General features: G+C 37.5%; 1 protein-coding gene across 2 annotated transcripts; it reads left to right on the top strand.

The window, feature by feature from the left end:
* The first annotated feature begins 3,003 nt into the window (after window positions 1–3,003).
* On the top strand, window positions 3,004–12,629 carry BCL10 (B cell CLL/lymphoma 10). 2 transcript variants are annotated; one of them, XM_006919371.3, is made up of 3 exons: window positions 3,004–3,485; window positions 8,797–9,085; window positions 10,844–12,629. In XM_006919371.3, exons 1-3 carry the CDS (start codon window positions 3,429–3,431, stop codon window positions 11,194–11,196), a joined length of 699 nt encoding a protein of 232 aa, XP_006919433.1. In that variant the 5' UTR covers window positions 3,004–3,428; the 3' UTR covers window positions 11,197–12,629. The 2 variants fall into 2 exon arrangements, with proteins under 2 accessions (XP_006919433.1, XP_024907863.1); XM_025052095.1 differs by lacking the exon at window positions 3,004–3,485 and adding an exon at window positions 3,564–3,993.
* The last annotated feature ends 2,194 nt before the right edge of the window (window positions 12,630–14,823 follow it).

The following is a 14,823-nucleotide window of genomic DNA, read 5'->3' as shown; positions in this document are numbered from 1 at the left end:
TCCAAAGAAAACCAAAACAATAATTTGTAAAGATCTACACATCCCTATGTTCATGGCAGCACAATTTACAGTAGCCAAGATATGGAAGCCCATCAACAGACAATTGGATAAAGAAGTTGTGATTCATATATGCAATGGAATATTACTCAGCCATTAAAAAAATGAAATCCTACCATTTGCAAAGACATAGATGGACCTAGAGGTTATTACACTGAGTGAAATAAGTCAGACAGAGAAAGATAAATACCACATGATTTCACTTATATGCGGAATCTAAGGAACAAAAAGAACAAACTAATCAAAAACAGACTCACAAATATAGAGGACAATCTGGTGACAGAGGAAAGGGGAGTTGGGGGACTGGGAGGAAGGGGTGAAGGGTTAAAGAAGTACAAATTAGTAGCTGATAGATGGTCACGAGGACGGGGAACACAGCGTAGGGAATACAGTTAGCATTAATGTAATGGCTAGATGTAGAGCCAGAGGCGAGAAAGAGCAATCAGAGGGGTCATTTCATAAACTACATAAATGTCTAACCAATGTACTGTATACTTGAAACTAATAATAAAATTTAAAAAAAATAAAATAAAATACCAAAGTTAATTATGAAAAGTAATAATAAAGGTACACACATATGTAATTGAAAATATCCATTATGGAATAACTACATTTAAAGGGATTTTAAATCAAATCCCTATTTATGACTTAGCTTTGACCTAAGTAATAATACAAATTCATGGGTTTGATGCACATCCCCCAGATCATAACTTTGATCTACGTTTGCAATGCATTAAAATAAACATCATTTTAACTTTTAGAAGTTCTTTTTAAAAAGAAAGAACAAAGAACAAAAATAGAACAGCAATATCATAATGGTCTGATCAAAATGGGTGTCGAATTGGCATAATTCAAATCACTTTGCTTTGATGGGTTCTGAATCCCCTCCTCCATCAGCAGAACTGGTATGGTAATGGCAAAACACAGTTCATTCCCACACATGGATGGGCCAATACTTTGGAGAGAACCTATGAAAAGACAGAAAAATAATCATTTCCTTGGGTTCGATACTCTTGCTCCTGGGAATTTATGCAAGGAAACGATATTCCAAAAGAAAAAGGATGGGAAACATATAGATTAAAAAAAAAATGGGGACAAATCTAACAACGAAAAACTGGGGATAATGTACGGTAACCATGGAGGAGTGCTCGCCACTGTTCCCACTCTGGTCACGCCACTCTCCGTCTTTGCTTGGATCGCCGTGGTAGCCTCCGGCTGCTCTCTGTTTCTGCCTTTACACCTAGAGCCTACCTTTTCCTCAGCAACCAAAGTGATCCTCTCAAAAGGAAATAAAATCACTATCCCACTTTTCCTCAAAATGTTCTCACCACCCTCACTGCTACCAGCTGTGCTCTGAGTCACCACGTCCTGGGGCCTGGATTATGGCAATAGCTTCTAACTGGTGCCCCCTCTTCTATCCTCCTTATCACAAGGCGACAGTGAAAGTGCTCCTTCTCAAATCATAAATCGGATCGAATCATCCCTCTGCTCAGAACACTCCAGCAGCTTCCCGTCTGACTCAGAATAAGCCCATATGACTCAGAGTAAAGTCAGAGTAAACTTCTACAGTGGCACACAAGGACCTCACCTTCTTCCCAGTCACACTGGATCCTTTGGCTGTTCTCTCTACTCATATGTTCTTTCTCCATATGACCACATGGCTCATTCCCTCAGTTCTTTTAAGTGTTAACTCAAATCTCTTCTTTTCAGAGAGGTCTTCATTAACCACGCTATTTTAAATTTTACCACTCCAGAAAGCCTCATCCTACTGCCCTGTTTTATATTTTCTCTTAGTATTAATCAGCTTCTAACATAATAAATAATTTATGTAACATTTTTCAAATGTCTATCTGCCCTGCCCCAATCACACATACAATAGAATTTAAACTCCAGGAGAAAAGAGTTGTACCTATTTTGTCCACAGCTGTTTCCTCATTACCTAGAAGAGTGCCTGGCACTTAGCTGACATTCAATAAGTATTTGCGAGATGAAAGAATACATGGTTAAGTAAATTGGGTAATACCATGACAATGGAAGATTAAGCAATCAGAAAAAAATATTGCGTATCAACATGGAAAAAGACACATGACATAATGTTAATGTTAAAAGCAGAATCCCTGTGTTATAATCAAAACTACATTGGCTTTGGCAACATTTTTCTTTTCTGGTTCTTTCGCTTTCTCGTCCCCTAAATGTTAGGGTTCCCAAGTTTGTCTCTGGTTCTCTTGTCATATTTATCTATCGTTGTAGCTTCAAATACCCTCTAGATTATTTCTAGTTTATTTAGCATGTTGTCCAAACAATGGTTGGGCCCGGGGCTGTTTTGAGCCTCTCACCCACATTACTCATGTCGTCCTCTATACACTTCTAGAATACCATTCTGGGAATAGCTAGCTATCAGTCTCCCCTAATAAAATGAGAGAACTCTTACAGGACAGACGCCTAGAACATATTAGTGAGGACTCAATAAATGTTTGAGTAATACAAGATAATAAATAATAAATTAAGTTCATACTGTGTGCCAAGTACCTCTAAGAACCTTACATTTGATATTTAATTTTCACAGTAGACCTAATGAGGTAGACAGCTTCATGACACAGATTAATAAATAAGGAAATACGTTTATAATAGTAACCAAAAAGTATACAGATGATAAAATTGGATGTTACAGTGTTGAGATTGTAGGTGGTTTTTCTCTTTCAAATATTTCTTTAGTACTGTAGTTAGGCTGTGGGGCGGGAGGGAGCAGGGTACATGCGCGCGTGCCTGCGTGTGATCAAATAATTAAAAAACTTGAGTGAGCAAACACAGCAACAGGAAATGGTAGGGGAAGGTCTGGGAAAAGGGGAGGAACCCAATGGCACAAATCAGCCAAGACCAGACTGCACCACGGAGCAGTCTGCGAAGGCGGGGAGTGCCCACGGCGCGTAGCCGAGACGGGCTCCACCCACGGAAACGATTCCTTTCCGGGAGGCAACCCGCGGCCACACGCAGAAGACCCGCAGGCTGTGGACGGAGCCACTCCTGAAAGGCTGATGCCGGGGACTGGCAGCGATTGGCTGCCGCAGAGTCGGGGCGGGCCCTGCCGACGGGGAAGGCACCTGCGGAGCCTCTCGGAGAAGGAAGGTTCCGGCTGCTGACTGTCGCAGCGGAAGGTCACGGTCCACGGCGCGGTTGGCCCTAGAGGCAGAGCCGGAAGCTGCACAGTTAGACTTCCGAGCCCCCCGTTTCCAGAGGGGCAGCCCTCTTCCGCCCGACCTGCTCCGCCTCCGCTTCTCGCCCCTCATCCGGAGGCCGCAGCCCTCAGTGTAGGCGGGGCGGCGCAGCGCGAGCTCCAGGACCCGGAAGAAGCGCCATCTGCCGCCTCCGCCATGGAGCCCACCGCACTGTCCCTCACCGAGGAGGACCTGACAGAAGTGAAGAAGGACGTGAGTAGCACAGCCTTGCCCAGGCGCCCCGCGGGCTGGGGGAGGGCGGGGGCGAGCTGCAGCCCAGCGGGCGAGGAAAGCGGAAACCCGAAGTCCGAGTCGGAGGAGGAGCCCGCGGGTCGGAGGGACGGACAGGACCACCGCGAGCCCTGCATCCGAGGGGCCTTGGTGGAAGTGATCCCCTGGCGACCTGTTAATCTACGTTTTAAATCACTAGAAGCAGGGCTTGGGATTCTGAAACCTTCATTGGAGCGTCTCTTCGCAGTCTACTTCTTGCCCACTACCCACTTATCTCCTGTTGATTTTACCCTCATGCGCTTTGAGGGACCTACGCGTTTTACGGGATCGACGGCTCAGGTTCATCTTTGAGTCAGATGCCCCCGGTTGCTGGGGAGCAAAGACTGGACCAGATAAAGGATCCCAAGCAATGGAGCATATATGTGAAACTCTTTTGCAAAGGGGGTTGGGGGAAGCTCAACAGCTGAAAGCACAACCTGGAATTCCCCTAGTAAGCAAACGCCCACATATTTAAATTGAGGGGAGGGGGGTGAATAGATGTAGTTCAGAATTAATTTACAAGCAAACGTCAAAAATAATTTTGTAGCTAAATTTTGCTCTTCTGCTTGGATGCTGCCAAAAATCTTAATATTTATTCTTAAAGAATGGCTTTGTTGAGGTATGATTTGTTTCTCTTTTAACTTTGCTTTTAGTTGTTTTGCCGTTTGAGACCTGTATGAGTGCCACTAAAATACTTTATATGAATTCAAATTAAAAACAAACTCACCATGAAATGTACCCTGGCTTAACACTACAAAAATCACAAAATCATCTTTGTGAACTGGACAGAACAACAGCTTTTTAAATGTTTATCTGCTTCAAATCCCTTTTCCCTCCCCTGTAAGGTTTATTACATTGTACTCATAATTACACTTGGTAATTGTGACTCATTAGCAGAAAGAAACTGGACACAACTGGGACTTGTGCCTTAGTTTCCTCATTCAGCGGATATTTCTGGAACACTTACTATATGGAGAAGTACTGTTCTTGAGTCTGGAAAAATACAAAAAATGAAGATCAGGCCCCTGCTTCACATTCGAGTTGAGATAAGACTAGGACATTGATAACAATGTAGAATGAATGAGTGTTGTCTTATTCAAGATTTCTGCCAGTAAAACCATGAATTTCAGGAGCTGGATTTGCTATGTTCCCACAGTTTACAATATTCCCATTTAGACTTTAGAGCAACCTCTAAGGAAGATAATTGTCATTCCCATTTTACAGCTGATAAAACAGGCAATGAGAGGTACAAGTGGGAGGATATAAAACCTGTACACAAACATATGTGAAGAGCGGCTTCCGGGTCTTTATTTTTTTCTATCAGTTCATTGATATTATCTGTCTCCATGATTTCATTTTATAGCCATATCAGAAATTCATAACCTTGGGGAATCATGGATGAGTTTCAGGAGGTCTGTGAGAAAAAAAAAAAATATGTGCACATATTTTTCTAAGAAATTTTCTTCATGATATTTTGAAAATGATTTATGACCTTAGAAAGTTTTCAAATTATCATCCACATATTTGATCTTCCTACTCTCTCAACTGTAGGCACTTATTTCTAAATACCTACTAGAAATCCACTTTATATCTTGTATATTCCTCATATTGTCTAAAATTGAACTTTTTATTCCCCCAAAACTGCTTGCTGGTCCTGCTGTATTCTCTGTGTTGATAAATGGTATACCACAACCCATCCTCCTGGAAACTCCCACTTCTTCACTATACTCTTCCTCTCTCTCTTCCCCATCTATTTGTTTACCTCATCTTTTTGGTCGAATTTAGTTCAGTTTCATTAATATGGATTACATGCTGCTGTGAGGCTGTAGTTGAATCTAACAGTTTAAAAATTGGAAAGTAAGATACAATCCTGGTTTCAGAAGAGCTTGATTTCTTGGAAGGAGGGAAATAGACATAAAAGGATAATTACAAATTATAAAATAAGTGCAATGAATTTTACATTCATCCAAAACACTATCTACTTAGCAGTCTGCTAAGTACAGCGTATACAGCGTAAAACAAAACATACCTGGTTCTTGCCTGCTTCAAACATGTAGATCATTAGAGTTGAAAACAAATAAATGTATAATTGCAAATTATGGTACATTCTATGAAGGAGACAAACAGATGTCGAAACAATAATAGGAGCATCTACTTGAGATAGGATGGTTAGAGAAGGTTACATTTGAACTGGTAACCGAAGGATATAATAGAACTGGGAGAAGAGCATTCTAGGCTGAATAGAATTTGCGAAGGACCTAAAATAGGCAAGACCTTGATGACTTGGGGACATTGGGAGAAGGCAGAGAATGTCCTGAGGTAAAGTTAGGAAGGTGGGCTAGAGCCCTATCATAAAGGGTCTTATAGATGGTAGTAAAATTTTTGGATTTTTTTTCCCAAATATGATAGGAACTGATTGAATTATGTTATATTTTTAAAAGATCCCTCTGCCTGTTGTATGCACCAAGGAGAACAAAAGTAAAAAGAGAGAAAACCAGTCAGGAGACTCTTAGAATTTATATAGTTGAGAGATGATAGTAATTTGGATCAGGGTGAAGGCAGTAGAAATGGATGAAATAGGAGAATTACAGATGCATTTTTGAAATAGAAATGATAAGACTTTATGATGGATTGAATGTAGAAGTTGAGGAAGAGTGGAATCAGATTAGTAAGTGGAAATGTCGGAACATCAACTAGACCCACAAGTGTGAAAATCAGAAGAGAGATCTGAGCTAGAAATGTAAGTGCAGAATTAAATGAGTTCACCTAGGGAGTTGAGAGCTAGAAGGGAAAAGAGATTATAGAAGAGTTTTAAAAAGAGAAGTTATAGCAATAAAGATGGGAAGAAAGCCAGGAGAGTGTGATATGCATATAGGACAAGAATATTTCAAAGAAGGAATGCTTAACTGTGTCCATGCTGCTGAGAAATAAGGCAAAGACTGAAAAGTATCGGATTTGGCTTTAAGGAGGTCTCTGGTGACATTGAGAAGAGTAGTGAGACAGAATGAAAATATCTGGGAATGAATTGGGGGATGAGAAGTGGAGACCTAAAATATAGAAGAGTGAAATGTATACACGGAGCATTGCAAGGCAGAGGAAAGGGGTGCCTAACTTAGTCTAAGGAGTTTAGGTAAAGCTTCCTGAAGGAGATGACCACTGTCCTGAACCTTAAAGGATGAATGGCAACTTGTGGTATGAGAAGAGAAAACAAGACAAAGGTAACAACATAAAGAAATGTGGAGTGATGAACAACAGTTGTACGTACAACATAAAGGACAGATAGAGGTGGTGATAGAGTACACTGGAGAGGTAGGTAGAATCCATACTATGAAGCACCCTGTCTGCCATTATCAAATAGCTATTATTTATTAAGCACTTACTGTGTATCAGAGATTGTGTCAAGCCTTCATATGCACTGTCCCATCTAGTTCTCCTAGAGGTCCTCCAAAGTAGTAGTATTTTATCAATAAAGAACTGGAAAATTAGATTAAGTTACTTGCCCTAATTCTCACAGAAGTATATGGCAGATTTAAGATTTGAACTGAGGTTAGTCTAAGTCCAGAGCTATGCTCTTAACTTTTCTACTTTCTGCCATTATTGAGGAAATTTATCCTTTTAAGTCAGAGGTGGAACACCGTGTTTTAAATTTTTTAAAAATTGACAACATTTCAGTATTAGAGTTTATATAACACTCCAGATTTCCATTTTCTCTTGAAAAATTGCAAGATCTGATGGATGTATAAAGGAGAAATTTGAAGCAGGGGGAGAGAAGTAGGAAGTATAGTTAGGTGTCCATTGCTGATAGTTTATACAAACATATGATAAGGACCTGAACTAAAGTACTGCTAATAGTAAAGATGAAGTGAATGGGCAGATTAGAGAAATATAAGGGAGTGGCAGGTCTTGGTAAATGGGTGATCATATGTGACAAATGAGTGAAAGAGAGGAAAAGTCAAGGATTAGTTGTTGGTTTATAGCATGATTGGATGGATGGTGGTACTCCCAAATGAGCTGAGAATATCAGAAGAAGAGGATGGGGGAAGATAAATTTGGTTTTGGACATGTTGAATTTAAGTGCCTTTTGGATGTCTAGATAGAGAAAGTCTAAATCACATACTCAAATTGGGGAATCATTAGCACATAGGTGGTAGAATGACAACAGTTGAGATTTTTCAGGAAGTTCATCTTTTAAATCTAGTCTCTCTCTCCATCCCCACAGCTTAAATTCATGCACACAATATATCTTATCTATGATATTACAACAATCTTCTGATTGGTCTCCTTTGACCCCAGTTTTTAATCCCCGCTAGTCATCTGCAAAAGTTTTCAGATTGCTTCTTATTTATAAACTTTGGATGAGTCTTTGGGCTACAGAGTAATATGTGTGTTCCTCAACATACCATAAAAATTCTTCTATGCTCCAAACCCAATTTTCCTTCCTAACTGCATTTCTCACCGCCCTCTCACATTCAGCATGTGTTCCAACTACCCCAAACTTCTCAGTATTTTTCTACTTTGCACCTTCATGCCTCTAGCAAAAGTGTAGCCTCTGTAAATTTCCCAGGTTCTGGCTGTGCTTCCCCAATACTTGACATAGTCTTTTTTCTTCCTGGGTCACATCACATTGTCTTATAATTATTGGCTTGTATGTGATATGTGTTCTCTAACTAGACCACATGCCCTTTGCATGCAGAATTGAAGTCTTGTTGATTTTTGCATGCTCAGCACTTGGCATATTAGGTATTTATATATATGAATTGTTTGTTATGTGAATAAATAAATGAATATGGGAGTTCAGTGGACTGAGACCTATAGGAACCCTTCACCTAGCCTACTTTTCTGTCACCATTTGCTAGGGTACTGCTAAGATCTTCCATTGCCTTTTGCTCATTATAAGTGTGACTCAAATGAGTTGTCATTGTCACCATCATATAGCATTTACCGATCACTTACTATGTACCAGGCATTTTTCCACAGACCCAGGTCCTCTAGATTAGAACAACCCCTCCTCACAATAGCCAGGTCTTCATTTATAGGTGTGAAAATGAGATCAGAGCAGGGCAGAGCTATGAGGAGTATCTAGACCTACTTTTGTCTACTTGGACCTTCATCTTATTAGCATGCATTTTAGTAGTCCTGAGCCTCCTGACTTCAGCATGTTTCTCCCACCAGTTAATATTCCTAACTAATAATCACCTATGTGATTTCCTTAGGTATTAAAAAAATAACATTGACATACGTTTATGTCTTTTAGGCTTTAGAAAATTTGCGTGTATACCTGTGTGAAAAAATCATAGCTGAGAGACATTTTGATCATCTACGTGCAAAAAAAATACTTAGTAGAGAAGACACTGAAGAAATTTCTTGCCGAACATCAAGTAGAAAAAGAGCTGGAAAATTGTTAGACTACTTACAAGAAAACCCTAAAGGACTAGATACCCTGGTTGAATCTATTCGACGAGAAAAAACACAGAACTTCCTGATACAGAAGATTACAGATGAAGTGCTAAAACTTCGAAATATAAAACTAGAACATCTGAAAGGTAAATATCTTAGGTGTCCGAGAGTTCATTTAAATGTAACAATGCTTTTAAAAGTAAATTGCTAAACAGAAAACCCAGAAATGATCATTTTGCTTTTATTCAAAAAGTTTAAGCTTAAGAATTACATTCAATGTGCATTTTAATCTTATATGATGTCATTACATTGGAAAAGTGGAATATCACTCAATATTCTATATTTCATTTAACAATACCATTTATAGAAAATTTATAATAAAGTCCCAGTATACAGGATTTGTTTCTAAAGTCAGCAGAATGTAAGATTAATTTTTTCAAATGTAACCCCTGAAAATGCACATCACACGTAACGAATAGTATATAGGCAAAGTATTTTAATAAGTCTAACTCCGATCATTTTTCTCCAGTTGATCACAAGATGAAGTAGTTGGCTTATGTTTTTAAGAATCATGTTGTGTAGACCATACATAACTTTAAACACTAGAATCACACTCAATGTGGCAAGATGAGAGAGGCATGGAAACTGAGATTGATGAAGAAAATAGCAAATTCACCTCTCTTGTTTCACCCTCACCCCAGAGCACACATATTCACTGATTGGAATGCTGCATAGCATTGCCTGCATAATTTAAATCCCCCTCCCCCTAAGCCCCTATTTCGCTCTCCATCTCTTTAGAGCACCTAAGTTAAATGTGACTGTAATATAGCTCTGTTCAAGCTGTTCTAGGCGCTGGGGATGCAGAAATGAGTAATTTAGGGTTCTGCCCTTAAGGAATTCATAGTCTATAAGTCCATGCTGGAACACATTAGAAGTTTCCCTTTCTGTGCCATATTTAAGAAAATAGTTTCTATACCATGGGACAGAAATGCTGAATATATTGTGAAGTTGGAAAACTAGTGTGAATAAATTACTTATAAATATACTTTATAGACTTTACAGATTTTACATAAAATGTGTCAACTCAGAGAGTTCTGTGCCTATGGATAGTTAGGGATTGAATATTCGCTGAGTTTAACAGAAGATAAATTGTGTTCATGTTTATTCTTTCTACCCCAAGGATAATTGTTGGCTCTACCCTCTGGATATGGTAAAGTTATTTGATCAGAACAACCACTGTAATTTAAGTAAATTGTTAAGTTGAGAAACAGGACAGTATCCATTTAATGTGAAGAGGACACCTGGGACCTAGTTCTCACTTTCCCATGAAGTAGTCCTGGAATTCTGAGCATGGCTTAACTGTTCTGGGCGTCTGTTTTCTCATCTCTAATAGTGAGAGACTATCCCAGATGACCTCTAAAACCCCTCCACTTCTAATACCCTGCGATTCAAGAATCAGTAATTGGCATTAATTAACTCATAGAATTTTAGCGTATGCCGTGTTTAAATTTTGTTTTAATTGGGTAATTTTGTGTGTGTGTGCCAGAATGCTAAAGAATATTAGTTGTGACAGCTACTTCTTTTATGAAAAATTTTAGGGGCTACTTAATTTTTTTCCAGGTCCTTCAGTGGTTAAGTATATAAATATTCAGATGTGAATTACAGCATGTGATTTAGCTTCCTTGAGGCTATTGCCTTATCTAGAAAGTGTAAATAATAGTACACTTCATAGTTGTTGGGAAAAACACATGAAATGTGAAATGGATTATGACAGAATTTATAAATTGCTATTTAAATTTTGCTTGTGTGGTACCTAGCTTGTAATCTTTAAAAAAAAATAAGATGGGCATGGACTCAACTTTATTTGTTACTTTTTCACTGATATCTGATTAACTTTATTGTAGGGCTGAAATGTAGCAGCTGTGAGCCTTTTCCAGATGGAGCCACAAACAACCTCTCTAGATCAAATTCAGATGAGATTAATTTCTCTGAAAAACTGAGAGCATCCACTGTTATGTACCATCCAGAAGGAGAATCCAGCACAGCCCCCTTTTTTTCTACTGATTCTTCTCTGAATTTGCCTGTTCTAGAAGTAGGCAGAACTGAAAATCCTACCTTTTCTTCCACTACGCTTCCCCGGCCTGGGGACCCTGGGGCTCCTCCTTTGCCACCGGAGCTGCAGTTGGAAGAAGGAACTTGTGGAAACTCTAGTGAGATGTTTCTTCCCTTAAGGTCACGTGCTCTTTCACGACAATGACAGTTGCAGTTTTTTAAATGACAAAATATGTTTGAAAGGATATGAATCTTTTTATAAAAATTGCTAAACTGACTTAATAACATCCGATACATGTCTTTTAAAATGTAATGTAAGCACGCTTTGTAAATAGACTCTTTTGGAATAAAAGCATACTTTCAGATAGCTGAAGTAACTCATGTCAATCATGTATTTTTCAGTATTTTCTGTTTTTTTTTTTTTTTTCATTTTTGAGGTATTTAGTATTTTCACATTTTTTATGTTTTAAGACTAATTTTAATAGGGAACATTTCTGTGTTTGAGGATAGAGCTGGGAATAATGTTTTTTCTCAGTGCATTTGTGCTAAAAATTTTTAGGATTAAGCTGTTTCTATTTGATAATAAAGCCAGTCACTGATGGGAAAACTGCCAGCGTACTGGAAAAAATCTCTTTCCCACTCAGTTTGGCTTATAGACACTTCCAGAGTCCCCTTCTCATGCAGAGGAACATCGGATGCAGTGTGAGCCCCTAAGATCTCAATTTGCCAAGATATATTTCTTATTATCTTTAATAAATGCTACTTCCTTAAGATTTTCACATTCTTTGCTTTATCATTTTCATTCCTAAAGAAAAATCTTGGCAAAAACTTGTTACTACTTGTCATTTGATGAGATTTTTAAAAATAATTTTGCTGTACTTTTCAGTGTTTTTTTTAATGAAGACCACTATACAAGTTGAATTAACTAGAACAAAATTTTGTATGCTTGTGTATGTGACAATTCTGTTTTTAATACTACTTGGATTAAGAATCCTATTAGCTAGATTTGTCTTTTTGTTACGTAACAAAGTTTGACTAATTGTATGCATTTATAAATTATGTTCTCATGTGTTCATTTAAATTATAATTCTAACTGATATCCATCTATTTCCACTACTTGCAAAAAGCAAAGATGGAAATATGCTATTAACAATAAAAAGTTTTAAATTGTGGTGCTATATTTTGGAAGCTTCAGACTTTTTAATAGGAAGTAAATATCTAAAACATAACTCGTTTTTATAGAAAACATTTCAAGTTGTAAAATCAAGTTGCCATTCTGGATAAACTGGTGAATTTATTGATCACGAAGAGGATTGGCATATCAGTTTTAAAAATTTTTTTAAGACTGGATGAATTTTTGTAGTATAAATATTTTCTAAGGATTATGGAGAAACACGTTTTACCTCCAATGTAGCATATGAAAATAATGACATTTCATTTCAAGTGGGAGTAGGGTTTCCATTTCATTAATTAAAATAAAATTTGATATGCAGTTACTTTTTTCTATTTAAATAGGACTTATTCAGAAACAAAGATATTTAGATATGCTGTAGCCCGTATATTTATAGTTAATAACATGAAGTTTTCTTTCAGACTGTTGAATAACTACATAGACAATAAAATTAAGGTTTTAACAGACTCATGAGTTTTCTGAATCTTATAAAATCAGTTGTTTTCCTTTAAACACTGAAAACCAGCCATTGCCAAAAATGTTTAACTTTGAGCGATTGATATGATACAGTGCAATTGGTTACTAGGATGATTAATGCAGCAGTGAAAAAGTTCCTTTTCACAAATAGCATATTATCACATAATATAAAATGATACCTTTGAGCCCATTGTTTTATTGCCTTTTTGGGAAATTAATAGACTTTATTTTTTAAAGCAGCTTTAGGTTTATAGAAAACTCAAGCAGAAAATACTAAGTTCCTGTATATTCCTTCTCCTTTTTCTTATATTAACATCTCACATTAGTGTGGTACATGGGTTAGAATTGATGAATGGGTCTTGATACATTATTATTAACTAAAGTTAATAGTATGGGTAAGTTAATGTTAGGGTTCACTCTGTGTTGTACAGTTCTATAAGTTTTCACAAATGCATAATGTCATGTAAAATATCACACTGAATAATTTCACTGCCCTAAAACTCATGTTCCACTTATTCATCCCTTCCTCTTTCCTCCCCCTTCCTATCCTGGCATCCACTGATCCTTTTATTGTCTCTATAGTTTTTCCTTTTCCAGAATGTCATACAATTGGAATCACACGGTATACAGCCTTTTCAGATTGGCTTCATTCACTTAGCAGTATGCATTTAAAGCCCCTCTGTCTTTTCATGATGAGCTCACTTTCAAGAGGTAATTCCATTTTTGGTCAGCATGTCAATCTTAGTACAAGGTCAAACACTGGCTTTAGGCGCAAGCTAGAATAACAGCAGTTTTTTGTTTTGTTTTTTAATTGTTTTGAGTATTTTGTGTTTACATGGGAGTTTTTGGTTTCTTTTGATAAAGTTTTTTAATTCCTCTGGTTTTTTTGTGATTAGTGATTTTTGTCTGCTGTTTTAAGAAATCTTTGTCCCAATGTCATGATGATAGTCTTTTTTTCTGGAAACTTAGTTGCTTTCATTTCACAATTACCTCTAAGAACCAATACAAAGTAATTTTACGTGTGGTATATGGTGGAAATCAAGTCAACATCTACTGTCTTTTTTCCTAAGTAATGTGAAAGGGAGCAAGAAGTTTTAGGCTCTGGCCTTATGTTGTGTCACTGGATAAATATGTACACTGTTGACTCTGAGAAAAAGCAAAACAAGAAGCAAATAGATCCATAGTTGTTAAATGTAATCTTAGGAGGGCTTTTTAAAAGAGCTGAATCTAAGCACAAACAATGCACGGGTAACTTGAGGGCTGTTCTTGAAGTCCTTATTCTGAATTTGCCATGCTGTTTATCAGATGATTGTCTTTTACTGCAAAGTTCCTAAACTTTGCTGCCCATTTTAGAATCACCTGGAGAGCTTTTAAAGATCCCGATGCCCAAGCTGTACCCCGTACCAATTAAATCAGAATGTTTGGGTATGGAAGCCATACATCAGAAGTCTGTAAAGATTTCCAGGTGATTCCAATATGCAACAATATTTGGAAACCAAAGTCATATTGAGTGCCAAATAACTGGGCTTGGTGTTTTCACATGTATGATCTTGTTTTTAATTCTGTTAACAATTCTGCAAGGTAAGTTTTATTGTTACTTCTTTTAGAATTTATTTATTTTACAGATGAGAAATTCAGGGTGAAGTAAATGACTCAAAATCACACAGCTCTTTAGGATTAAAATTCAGGGTTGTTTGACTCCAATCAATGCTCCATCCACAACTCCATGTTCTCTCACTAACATTTCTTAAATGGCAGAAAGGTAAGAATGGAGATTATGTATTTTTTTGACTCATTAATTCAATAATTATCTAGTACTTATTATTCTAGGTGCTAGAGATAGAATGATAAAGTGTGTTTTTATAGAACTCACATTTTAGTTGGAAAATAGAAATAAAGCCAAATATTTCTAGTTGCCATTTATATAAAATAGGGCATATATGAACTAAAAAGGAAAGAGTATTGATAGCATTAAGAAGGAAATCCTCTCAGAGCATGTAACATTTGAGCTGAGACCTAAAGCATAAGGAAGGAGCTAGGTGCATGAAGTTCTATGGGAAAGTTCAGGCAGAAGTAACACCAAGTGCAAAAGTCCTAAGGCAAGAATGAATTATTGAGGACCACATAGGCCTGTGTGACTGCAACATAAGAGTAGAGAACTCAGGAGCCTGGATTGAGATGAGA

Source organism: Pteropus alecto, unplaced genomic scaffold (genome assembly GCF_000325575.1).
Source record: "Pteropus alecto unplaced genomic scaffold, ASM32557v1 scaffold25, whole genome shotgun sequence".
Taxonomy (NCBI): domain Eukaryota; kingdom Metazoa; phylum Chordata; class Mammalia; order Chiroptera; family Pteropodidae; genus Pteropus; species Pteropus alecto.
Note: the sequence above shows the minus strand (reverse complement) of the source record. Positions and strands in the feature narration are given on the sequence as shown.